Source organism: Gambusia affinis, linkage group LG13 (assembly GCF_019740435.1).
Source record: "Gambusia affinis linkage group LG13, SWU_Gaff_1.0, whole genome shotgun sequence".
Lineage (NCBI taxonomy): Eukaryota > Metazoa > Chordata > Actinopteri > Cyprinodontiformes > Poeciliidae > Gambusia > Gambusia affinis.
Genome location: NC_057880.1, coordinates 4781199 through 4793635, shown reverse-complemented (window position 1 = coordinate 4793635; position 12437 = coordinate 4781199). Strand labels below are relative to the sequence as shown.

Genomic DNA, 12437 nt, shown 5'->3' with positions numbered 1-12437 from the left:
CCCAACCAAAAACAGCCAATCAGAACCAGGAGGAGGATCTTAGTGCTGACTATCATCCTCCTATACTTGCTGCTCAATGTGCTAATGGCGCAAAAACAACTTAGAGGAAAACTGTTTATCCGCTGTCATCCGTGGCCATGCTAACTAGCCTGGGGATTCATAACAGGCTATACTAGCTGTAGCTTAACAGAGAGAAAATGAGGAGGGTAGAAGGGGTGACAAAAGGGGGATCAGCGGTGCTACACAAGGTTTGAACTTTCCTGTTCTCTCTCCTCAGGTCTTACGGTGGATTCCCAAGCCGCGGTAGTGCTGAGAATAACATAAAAATCCTCAGGGAAGCCTTGACTAAAGCAGGAAAAAAGTTCATTTCTGACATCTATATGGGGGCTCACTATAACGCATTCTTTTCTTTTACTCACCAAAATGAAGTCTGGATGTATAGCGACTGAAGAAGCTGACAGGATGTGATGGTCCCCGTGCGTCATGTCATCATTCTGGCTTAGTTATACTTACTCTCTTGTTTCTACCCTGTGTTAGTACTCTAGGTTAGTTAAGCAGTACTCCAATCACCCATGCAGGGTCATGTCAGGGTTTTTTAATGTACCCTCACCCCTGCTCCCCCATCCTTTTATGTACTGTTCAAGCTGTAAGACATGAAAATTGATGAGAAGAAGTAGAAAGAAATGTCTTTTTTTGTTGTTTCTATCTTTTTTGGTGACACAACAGGCAATTTGAAGTCTTCTTTATAGGAAGTTTTCCTGATTCAGGAAAATATGGTTTCAGTTAAACCAACTTGAAGGCAAGTTTTGACCTATTGTCTCTACAGTAATGAAACTCATTCTTTATATAGCTTCCTATGCTAATTGTGTCTGACTACACATTTTGACTTAAATAAAGAGCACGTACTATGTAATGAAAGTGTTGTGTTGATTTTAGGTTTCAGTCTAAACGTCCATGGCAGCACAAAAACAATGATAGGTGTGTCTGCTTTGCAATGAAATGTAACTAGCATACCATTGAAGAGACAATTAGCAAAGAAAACTGCCTAGCTTGAATAGTAATGTCGGGTGTAGGCTTATAAAAAAAAAAAAACCAAGAGTTTCAGGAAACAGCACTCACTATTGACCAATAGTCCAGGGTCTTTATGCAATCATTGAAACATTTTGCAATAAATAGTAATACTATATAAATCATTAACCCCTAAAATCCTGACGCACCTCTCTGTGTCTCTAACATAGACGTGCTCTACACTGTTTTAACCATGTTCTACTCAGAGATATACAGTTTTTCCTGCAGCCTCTTGGAGGCGCCGATGTTACGCGCTCTCTGCTCAAAGGAGGAGAAGCGACCATCTGTATGTAGAGTTTGTTTCTCTTGACTGTGACAGACCACCAGCCTTGGCTCACAGTTGCTGTGTGAGATCACTACGAGGTTAAAAGGCTGTCAGATGGAAGAAGGAGTGCAACTACATACTTTCTGAGGTGTATGCGAACACATCATCTCCCCCACCCCAACACCCCAGCCGCCCACCATCCCTTCTCCGGCTCGGGTTTAACATGTCCATACATCTCTCCCTTATTCATGTGCTTATGAAATACAGTAATTCTATTATGGACTTTTATTTAATGTTACATATTACAGCCGGTGATCATCTCAATTACAAACAAACAAAGAAGACGTTTCATAAGGTAAAAACATATAACAGTAGTGGCCCTCAGTGCTCAACAAATTTTCTGCAGTGGAAATATGAAATCTGAACAACAGCCAGGACTCTATGCCAGAGTGTTAACTCTAAATTGTTACATTTCATGCCTTTGCACTTGCCCACTTGCTCAAGAATGGCAACAAATTAAACAGACCGTGCTAATAGTCCGTACCCATGTTCTAGTAGATTAAGTTTTAGATATGCTGCACTAAATGATCCTCTTTTCCAAGCTTTCCTTATTTTATCTTATTATAAGGAGATAGTATCTCAAAATATAATGAGATGATTGTCTCATTGTAATGAGAAATAATAAGATTATGGAGTTTTTACTATTTTTTATGTCTTAGAAATTGGAATCGTTAACATACTATATGTAAGCAGTGATATCTGTCTGTAATCTGCGGATAATAACACAACCTTGAGCAGGAAGAGAAAAAGAGAAGGTGCATGACTTTAGATATCTGTCACATTAAAGGCAGAATTATTCTCAAAAATCTGGTATTTTAAGAAGTATGTGTTGATTTCTTACAACCATTCTGACCATGTTAAAACAACTCCAATCTCAAAAATATTATGCAGGTTCATAAAAGTGCCATTTTATACATCTTTAAACGGTTGCCATATTTTTATTAGGTGGACATTTTTTTCAGGTCACTTACAACTGAATTTTCAGATGCATAAAGTTTTTGTTCCAAAAGTACAGCAGCTATAAAGCGATGCTATTATAGAGCTTCAAAGAAACACTGGTTTATAAATATTTTCCACTGTCGTGTAAAAGACAGGTACAGTCCTTCTGGTATCAGCCCGCTAGATAAACAACTATTGGCATTGTAGTTGGTTTTCTTTATGTGGAAGATTACATTTTGCATCCACAACATACCTAAATCTTCTTTGAGTCCCACGCCAGAACTTATATCATTAACAGCATGACCTATTCTATTTTCACTGATTTCATCAAAGATTTTGTGAGGAATCATTATTTTTAAGACTCTCTGAGAAGGCCTTCTGTGGTCAATTTTAACCTAAATAACAAGGCTCTCTCTCTTCCAACGCACAAACACACTCACTATTGGAGTCTGATAAGAGGAGTCAGTGTCAGCCCTGAAGGGAGGTGCTTGCTAATAGAGTTTGCTTTGTGGAGGAGATGGCTCTGAGAACGCAGGACTGATGTATTCGCCTTTGTGTAGGGACGGAGAGAAGGCCTTTACTTGCAAACAGCTCACAATAGCCCATCAAACGGGCTACAAACTCTGAGGTTTGGTGAATTTTTTTTTATTTGAAAGTTGGTGAGAGATTTTTAATTATGGCACCACTCATAGTTGAGGAGATCCATTTTGGTGGCCTCAAGATCCGGTCTCTGCTTTTGCAGGTGATGTGATTCTATTGCCTTCATCAGACTGTGACTTACAGATTTTGCAGGAGCGGTTGACAGCTAAATGGAAGTCTGGACCTCTCTGTTGCCCCAATGACCCAATCCCAGATTAAGCAAAACATTAGGCATGGAAGTATCTTCCTTCTCTTTGACCTTAGTAGGGTAAAAAAAACATTTTGTAAGTAGAGAATTGTAGAAAAATGTAGTAAAGTGTGAATAATATTTATAGTGAGGAACAGGAATGGGCTAAAAGGCCAGAATAACAAAGTCATGGGTGATACAGCAGTTGACGGTGCATGGCTGCAAGGTCATTCGCTGATCACTGGAAGATGATCAGCACCCACATGATCTTGTCACCCACACATTCTTGTACTTTATAGAAAATGGCGACATCTGTCCAGTAGGTTCATGTTGGGGAATCAACTTTAATGATGGAAAAAAAAAAGGCAGAATTTTTCACCAGAAATTATTAGAACATTTTTAGATTTTCACAGGTAAGGGTATGGGAGCATCAAGGAATCCTCCGAGATGCCAGGAAATCTGAGATTATCAATGAGTCCCCTAATGGTAGGCACTTAGTTACGCTGGCCCCAATAGTCTAGTGGCTACTTAGGAAACTAAAACTGTGCCTGCTACACCTACAGTCCCTGCGATATTGAATTATGCTGGGCAACAGTATTTCATTCTTGAGTTCAACGACTTGGAAACGGAAAAGCGATGGGGAGACATTGGAGAGGACTGGCAAATTTGGAGTGTCCGGCTCTAAATTTTACCATCAAGAGGCAAAAAATTGCCAACTTTGAAAAATCCTGGGGGTCTAACCATAGGTCACAGGGTCATGATGCCTGGGTACTCTGAAAAAGCTATTCCTTGTTACCCATATGCCAAGGGTCCTCGATTTTTAACACCCACAGTGACGCCGTGACAAACCCCAAAAGAGGAGAAAGTTCAACTACAAATTACCTAAAATGATCCTTCGTGGCCCAGGTAAGGTGAAGTTCCATTTAGAAACACCAGGTGACATCGGGACATTTGGGAGGATTTAACATGGGAAATTTGTGTGGACGTACTATGGGGAATATGGGTGGACAAATCGTCACATTAATGTGGATTCAGTGCTACTCACTACTTGTGGTGCATACCGTGATGCCAAGCTCTCCGGCAGGCTGGTTTGCTTTAAATGGGCTGATTGGCTAATGCAAAGCTTTAAGGAACTTGTGCTAACGTAAGAATTATTGATCTCTTTAGCGGTACCAACAGCTCTGCCCATTGTACATCTTTGAAAAACAAACAGATAATTTGTTCCACTATTGTGCTGATGTACAGGACTAAAAAGACTGATTTATTTATTCAGGTAACTTCCCCAGTACGCAGACTATGCAAAGACAGCATTGTCTGGTGTGTGAGACCGTCTACTGGGTTTTGCACGTTGAATTTCAAACACGTCTGATCAATCTTTGCATAACAGAAAAACCCTTTTAACTGTTGCAACCAAATGCCTGATGATCAAAAGGGGAGGATCCACTTCAATGGTCGGTGCAGAAAGGAATAAACATGGAATCATTTACAGGACAATGCCTGAGCAAACACATCAAAGGAAGGTGTACCAACACTACGGCTGAGGTGTAGTGATGGAGGAGAAGGCATGGTTGAATGAAAACATTCAACGTGGTCACCGTTCTTTCCCCCGAACAGAGTTCTGTTTGAACTTTTCTGTCACGGTTAAATATTTCAGATGAAATCTTCTGCTTCTGATGTGTTATGTTTAATCAAGGACTCGTAAGCATCAACTGTCTCAGACACTGAGAAAAACTTTAACAAGTTTATTTCAAGAACATGCAAACAAGGCAGATTGTCACTTCTGGAAAATAAGGTAAGTTGTAAATGCGATGTTCTGGATGGACGACTGGATCGGGGGCCTTACTTTTCCTTACCAGTGATCCAAGGAGGAGGTAACTGTGATCAGAAGGAGTGGTTGCTGAGCTGAGCAGGAGGACTGAGGGGACGACAACAAGGAAAACACAGAATGAATGCAGAGGGACCTGCAAAGAAGTCAAACGAGCTTCAAAGACAAAGGGACAAAGTCCAATGTGAATATGAGTCAAAGCCAAAAAGAGTCAGGAAACGGAAAGCAAGAAACAATTATGAACCTATAAGGCAAAACCCCAGGAATGACCAGAGAGGGGGTGACACTAGGTATTAGTGGATGTCCTAACTTTTTTTTCAAAATCCACATTTATGCATTTTTCATATTGTCTTTGACCAAAGCAATGTGAATTTTCCACATTTACGTGGGATTTTGTTTTTCTCCAGAAACAAAAAGAAACAAGATTTGACCTCTGTATGGGAATATTTCTTTAAAAAAAAAAAAAAGAACATTTTGCGGGTTGTAATTTTTTTTTTTACTGCTGTACTCTTATCAGCCTTTTACTCTCTGCCATGAAAATGACACCAAAGAGTTTGACAAAAAGGCACAACTATGGACAAAATGTCCTTCCTAGTTGTGAAAACGACTGTGAATGTGCCAGGCCTGCTGAAGCAATCAGGTAAAGATGTAGGTGGTCCTGTGATTGTATCTAAGTGAAAATTTAAACACATTTACATGAACCATTTTGAAAATGAACAAAAGAAAGAGAAAGAGAAACATCATTCACTGTTTCCTAATCCATCCTAATGCTGTTGCTGTTGTGTCGAATCATGGCTGTCGGTATCTGTGGGTGAGGATTATACCAAAGCCATCACCAAAGTGTGTGTGTGTGAGCAGTGTGTGTGAGCATAGGTCAAGAGTCTGTAAGTGTGATCATGCAGCTTATTCACTAATGCTATGCAGTCTACTGTCTCTTTTGCATGGTGTTATGAATCTCCAGCTTCTTTCCACACTGTTGTGATGTCATTTGAATATCTAGATGTGGATTTCAGGAGTTGGACTGTATGTGTCAGTTTAAATTTTTACCCGCTAACATTTTCCTGTGATGTTTGATGCTATGACACTTCCTGGAAATTGCCTTTGCTGTAAACAGCCATCCTCCTCTGTGCAGTGGGAAGTGCTGATCCGAGCAAATTGTTAAATTGTTAATTTAATGTTTGGAAGCGTGACCGACATGGACTGAACGACTTCCTTTACTTCCTCTGCTAAAACTACAGGCAGACTGCTGTTCTAAGATAGAAAGTCAATGTTATTGTTCAACAAAAACACTGTATCTGCACAAAGTTTAGAGAATTTAAAGCTGCAATATGGAACTCTTATGAAAAATGCTTTTTTAAAATTTTTATTTACACATCTCTTAAAACTCTGACAGTATGAGATAGATGGTCTCTGAAAAGAAGGATCTATTCCACCTAGCAACTACTGGAGTCTGAAGAAATGCACCGCACCCGACCTAAAACAACCAATCAGAGCAAGGAGGAGGGCCTTAGTGGCTGTCAATCAACCTCGTATACTCGCTGCTCAATGTGTGGATGGCAGAGAAACAATTTACCCTTACAGAAAAACCGTTAATCCACCATCATGCTAACTAGCCCTGAGCATTCTCAACTGGATTAAGCTGCAGGTCTGCAGAGAGCAAAGGAGAGGGCTTGAGCAGCGCCACACGAGACTGTGATTAACAGCACTAAGACCTGGGTCTTGGTTCTGATTGGGGTTTTTTTCTAGTTAGAACTGGGAGCACTGGGAGAAAGCAGAGGAGCTCAATTTTTCCACAGATTATCTGCCTCATACAATACTGTCACGGCATAGTGACAGTTTAATCAAATATGTAAGAATATATTTCTAAAACCTACATACTGCAGCTGAGGTTCTACTAAAGACTCACTTTTACTATCACACTCACAGACCACAATGTCACTATTATTATTATTATTATTATTATTATTATTATTATTATTATTATTATTATTATTATTATTGATTGTTTTGCTGTTTTTCTTGCACCGCACTAAGGGTCTCTTCCTGGTATTACAAATGTATTGACATTGACAGTAACAGAACCCGTCTGGTGACATGGGAGAAAAAAAACACACTTTTGGTCAAAACTGAATTACTCCTGGCCACATGGGCATGAGTTATTAAGTCATGACAATGGCCATAATATTTTTTAACCAGAAAGGCTCCATACCATATAGTTTTCACATTGTGTCAGTTTTTCTTTTGCTGGGGTGGCAGATATATTTCCGGTGTTACACCTCTTTGCACATTTCCAAATGTTGAATTATTATTATTATTATTATTATTATTATTATTATTATTATTATTATTATTATTATTATTATTATTATTATTATTATTATTATTATTATTATTATTTACACTTTACATTCTAAGTACCTGGGTTCAGATTCTAGCCAACATCCATCTGTTATCTTTCGTGGGTCCGTTTTAGAAACATTCTTCGCGACGATTCTTTCTCATAACAAACCACAACAGCAGAAAACGTGATAGCAACTTTGATGTTTTATTTTGAAATTCCAGACCGGACACGTAACTTTCCCGTAGCCTCCTGAGCTTCACCAAACCAGCGACACCAAGTCAAATGTTCGCCTATTGAGAACTTACCTTCCCACGCAGCCCCAGCTCTCCGCCTCCGCCTCACGCTCTCCCACCTTTTGGACCGCCACCGGAACGCCGGAGCGCTCGCCGAAGGAAGTGGCCCGCATGGTGGTTGAAGGGATGCCCGAGACGGCCGAGGGAGGAGGAGTGATGCTGAGCCGGCGAAGGGGCAAAGCCAGGCGGAGAAAACGAAAGGAGTTGTTCGCCATCCAGATGTGCTTTGCGGCTGTGCTGCTGGGGCTGGTCGTGGGGCTGCAGACGGTGGCACAGAAAGCAGGTGAGGAGCAGTCTGGAGGTTTCCTTTCTCACTCTGTTCCTCAGAAGAACACAACGTTCAAGTTGTGTTTGCAGTCAGCTAGACCAACAGGCTGATGGCAGGCTGAGGAACAGCCTCTCATAGGGACATTTAGATGCATTTTTGGGGGTGTTTTATGAACGACGTTTATTGAAATGGCCATAAAGGAAGAACTATCTGTAGAAAACAGGCGATGCGTGTTGTATGTGCACAGGGTGAAAGAACTGTGGACGCACATGGTTTTTTATTTTTTATTTTTTTATATTAGTCAAAGTGTAGAGTGCATTTGTTCCCTGGTGTTGCTGCTTACATTAACAACCACTGCTGAGAGCAAAACAACAACATGATGCAACATCTGCAAGCAATCACCCTCTGGAAATGGTCGCAGTGACCGTGGTGCTGTGTTCACCCCAACTCATGCTTTCATTTCTCTGAGCTTGCTCAAGCAGCACCAGGCATCACATATGAACTGGACCTCCAGTACCAGGCAGTACTGGACCCCATCAGAAGCTCCAGAGCTTCACGATCACGCACACACACACACAACACACACACACATTCTGCTTGGCGTGCGTACCTAAAGGAGATTTGCTCTGGTTATATGGCTGCTTCTTCTGAGTTTATGGATTATATTTGCATGGAATTAGACTTTTAAACAAATATATATGTAGCCAGCACTCCCTATAAAAGAATAAGTTTTAGATCATCACATTTTATTTGCCTGCTTTCCAGACACGACTAAAGTATTTTATTGTGAATCATTTGTTTGTCAGGGTAAAGTAAGGGCTACTTTCTTTAGAAGGTGCAGGGTATGTGAAGAGAAAAAGTTAGGCATGGGTGATCTTCACTGTGGTACAACCTCTATGAAAATAGAACACCAAAGTTCAATTATTATTTAAGGCCGAGACTTAAATGCATTAATTCTGATCAATTAATTCAGGGGTGTCAAACTGATTTTCGTTTTGGGCCAGATCAAGATCATGAATGCTCTTAAAGGGCCGGTTGTGCAGAATGCATTGATAAAACCTGCTCAAAAACTGTTAAAACTATCAATGAATTCTTAAAATTAAATATTATTATTGAACATCTTAAGGCTGAGGCAGCTGTTTAGTACAAGTAAGAAAGTTTTTGACAATTTTTGAGAAAATTCTGCAATAAACTCCTAATTATATATTAGCTCAAAAAAGCGTGGGGATTTGTTGATTTTGCATGAATTTCCACAATAATTCTCAAGATGGAGGGACTGATTGATATAATTTGGCAGTAAACAGATAAAAGCGACATTGATTTGATTGATAACATGATATTTAAACACCTAGTGTTCAATCTAGAATCTAGAGGGCCACATAAAAAGCTACGGCGGGTCGGATGTGGCCCACGGGCCTTCAGTTGACACATGTAAATTAATTTCTAGATTTATAAATTAAAAATCTGTACACAATTAATTGCATTTTTATTTTTAACATAGAGAGCTGGAGCCTTTGTGTTGTGTTTCTGGTTCGCCTGTAAGTCGGACACACAACATCCAGAGGCAACAGCAACGGATGACACAGTGGATAATATTTGCTCCAAAAAACCCCCAATTTGATTGGACTCAAGAAAAGAACATTCTTGGGTGCAAGTCGTGCAAAAATTGTCACCGCTACTGAAACCTAAAATATCATCTGAAATTCTAAAAATGCAGCAGCAGCAGCACAGACATCCTTGACGAAATGTCAGCGTCCGCAGTCCACGTTTCTAAACACGTATTTCTTCAGAGAAGTTACATGAATGATCGGGGATGACTGAAACACTATAATAGCACTTTGCAACCATCTGATGGTTGAATAGCATAAATAATAAATTAAAACCAAGAAATATCTTTGTTGTTAAGGTCATGTCTATTTATAAATAAAAAAAAAAGAAGTAGCGGTAAAAGGAGTTTTTGAATTGAAAATGTTGCTTATTTTGTCGATGTATGGTTTGCTGTTGAAATGAGACTAATTGTAATTGATTCATTAGAGACCCTGCCAGCATTTCCCTGATTATTAACTGATCCCTCGAGATTCTACCTGCAAGGTTATATGCATCTTTAAATGTGCCGAATTTAATTTTGATGGCAGTACTTACTCTGCTCCTGGTACTTATGGCAAAGGCACAAGTAGCTTTAGCCCACGTGCTTAATGTCCTTCCCAGGACATGCAGCAGAAATCCAGTCATAACCAAATAAAAGGTGTTGACCTGGTTTGGCTGTAAGAGGGGAAATATTCCAGCCTGGCTGAATAACACTTGAGATTTGTAAGCTAATATATGCATGATACAGTTAGAGAGAGAGTGAGAGGGACACAGGTAGATGGAGTACATAAATCTAGATTTATTTAAGTGATATAAATGCATGGGTGGTGAATAGAGAACATTTTCCAGATATTTTTTCCTCTGCATGTTGTGTCGAATATCACAAGACATTTTCTGGTATTTCTTTAATACCTGTTAAGTAGGTGTTGTTTGCATTAATGGTCAATACTGAATTGTTCTACAGACTGATTGCTATCATTTACATAAAGTAGGGTGCACTGATTGCAGTTTTCTAGCTGATCGCTGATATTTAAAAAGCCTCATTGATTTTGGCCTAAATGTCGAGTTGTTTTTGCACTAAATATGGAAAAACGTTGCAAAGTTGGCAACAGTAGGCTGACTATTGTCGAATGCACCCCTATCTCAGATATACGGAAAAGATCTGTGGATAAGATCAGTTTCATATGCAACTAGTAGTTAAATGTCGATTGACCCAGAATTAAAGAAATTGGGACCAATCAATCTGCGTACAACTTAAAAATAATCCCCCTTTGTCTTATTGATGGATTTATTTGACAGGGACGATGCACACAAACATGGAACAGGACAATTGTAACTGATGCTTTGCACCAAGAGTATACCTACATCAAATTTTTAACTCCAGTCCCTGGTTGGGCATTTCTATGTATTAAAGTTAGGGGTGGACCGAGTGCAGTTTTCTGACTAACCACTGATCTTTAAAAAGCCTGACATGCTGATTCCAGTTTTGCCCAATACCAATTATTTGTCTGAATTGTCACAAAATAAAGCAAGACAGTTGCTGAGCTGGCAACAGTGGGGTGACTGTTGTTAACTTTAAACGTGCAGACATGATGTGGTAGTCCAGTCTATTGGTCAAATTTTTCTCATGGGACAACAGAAAAGGACAGTGGTTGATTTTTAGACCTTTACTGAGGTAGATAAGCTCATCTTCGATCACCGATCTCCCAAAATTAAGGAAAGCTAAGGGATGCACCCCTACTTACAGACGATTTATAATCAGAACACAGCAAGAACTCATACGTTCTCCCGCCTGCATTTTTATGTAAACTACTTTCCAAGGATGGCTTCAGGTTGCAGTGGTTGTAGGATTTGTCTTTTGCAAAAGACCATGAGGTGCTTCTTTTTCGAGCGCTAGACTTATGCAGTTGCTTTGGCTGTATTTAACCCTCGGCGTTGGGCCGCTTCCTGCTTTTGGACCGATCTTCAGTCTGCTTGCTGTCTGGAATTCCCTTCAACCGAACCAAGACCAAGGTTTGTAGGCGGATCGGAGTTCCCATTTTTGAGTTCGTTTGACTTGTCACACCTCCCTAAACAAACTGGACTTTCAAGGCAAACAAACTAGAGTTCAGTTCACAGGGCTTGTGTGAATGCACCCTAATACTGTCATCAGCATATTTACAGAGGTAATCGTAAATCCAGAAATATTACAGTCAAATATTTAGGACCCTCTGGTAATTTAACGGTGGCTTCATTGAGTTCATGACTACAGACCTCAATGTTCAGCACTCCTTACTTTGGAGTGTTGAACTAATCAGTCATTATAGGTTCATTGTGACCTTCACTGGAGGAGCTCTGAGTTAGGAGTAGGTGCTAATTGAAGGGAGTTTTCACACAAGAAACCAGGAGGTCATCACACGACCATGATAATAGAACTGTCAGCATTTCTGAAACTTGACTTTTGTGCCTGCATGCATCACATGCGACTGCATGAAGCCATGTTTTTATTCACATCCCTGTCCAAGCATTCAATCTTCTTCCATGTATGGTCACGGACACTTATGGTGCAAGGTACGAAGCAAATCTCCGGTTTGGTCAGGAATCGAACCAGTGATGTTGAGGAATGATAGGAGCAAACGCTGTTCTTCTACACCATATGTGGCCACAAATTCAGTTGCAACACGAGCGTCTGCTGTAATCTGTAGAGTAAATATGCTGCTCGTCAATCTCTCCGACCTTCCCTTCATCATCTGTCCACCAGAAACCTGCCAGACAAATGGTCATTCCATAACTAAGCCTCTTGTTATATCTGCTATACAGTAATGATCTCTACATAATCTCATTACATAACTTAAAGCTCTTGTCTGTTGGTCCTTCTTTGTTAGCGAGGGATTGGATGGGAGAGTGGAGGAGCACAGATGGAGCACTTTGCTCTGACAAAGCCTCGGGACTCGGAGCCGACTTAGACATAAAGGAAAAGAGACAA

General features: G+C 40.2%; 1 protein-coding gene across 1 annotated transcript in view; it reads left to right on the top strand.

Annotated features, from left to right (window-relative positions):
- The first annotated feature begins 2929 nt into the window (after positions 1-2929).
- The window catches only part of LOC122842485 (sodium/potassium/calcium exchanger 3-like), a 65543-nt gene continuing 56035 nt past the window's right edge, over positions 2930-12437 (top strand). Inside the window, exons 1-2 of the mRNA XM_044136413.1 lie at positions 2930-2960; positions 7546-7900. Of these exons, the coding sequence (XP_043992348.1) occupies positions 7729-7900 (172 nt within the window). The 5' untranslated portion in view covers positions 2930-2960; positions 7546-7728. The remainder of the gene's footprint in view (positions 2961-7545; positions 7901-12437) is intronic.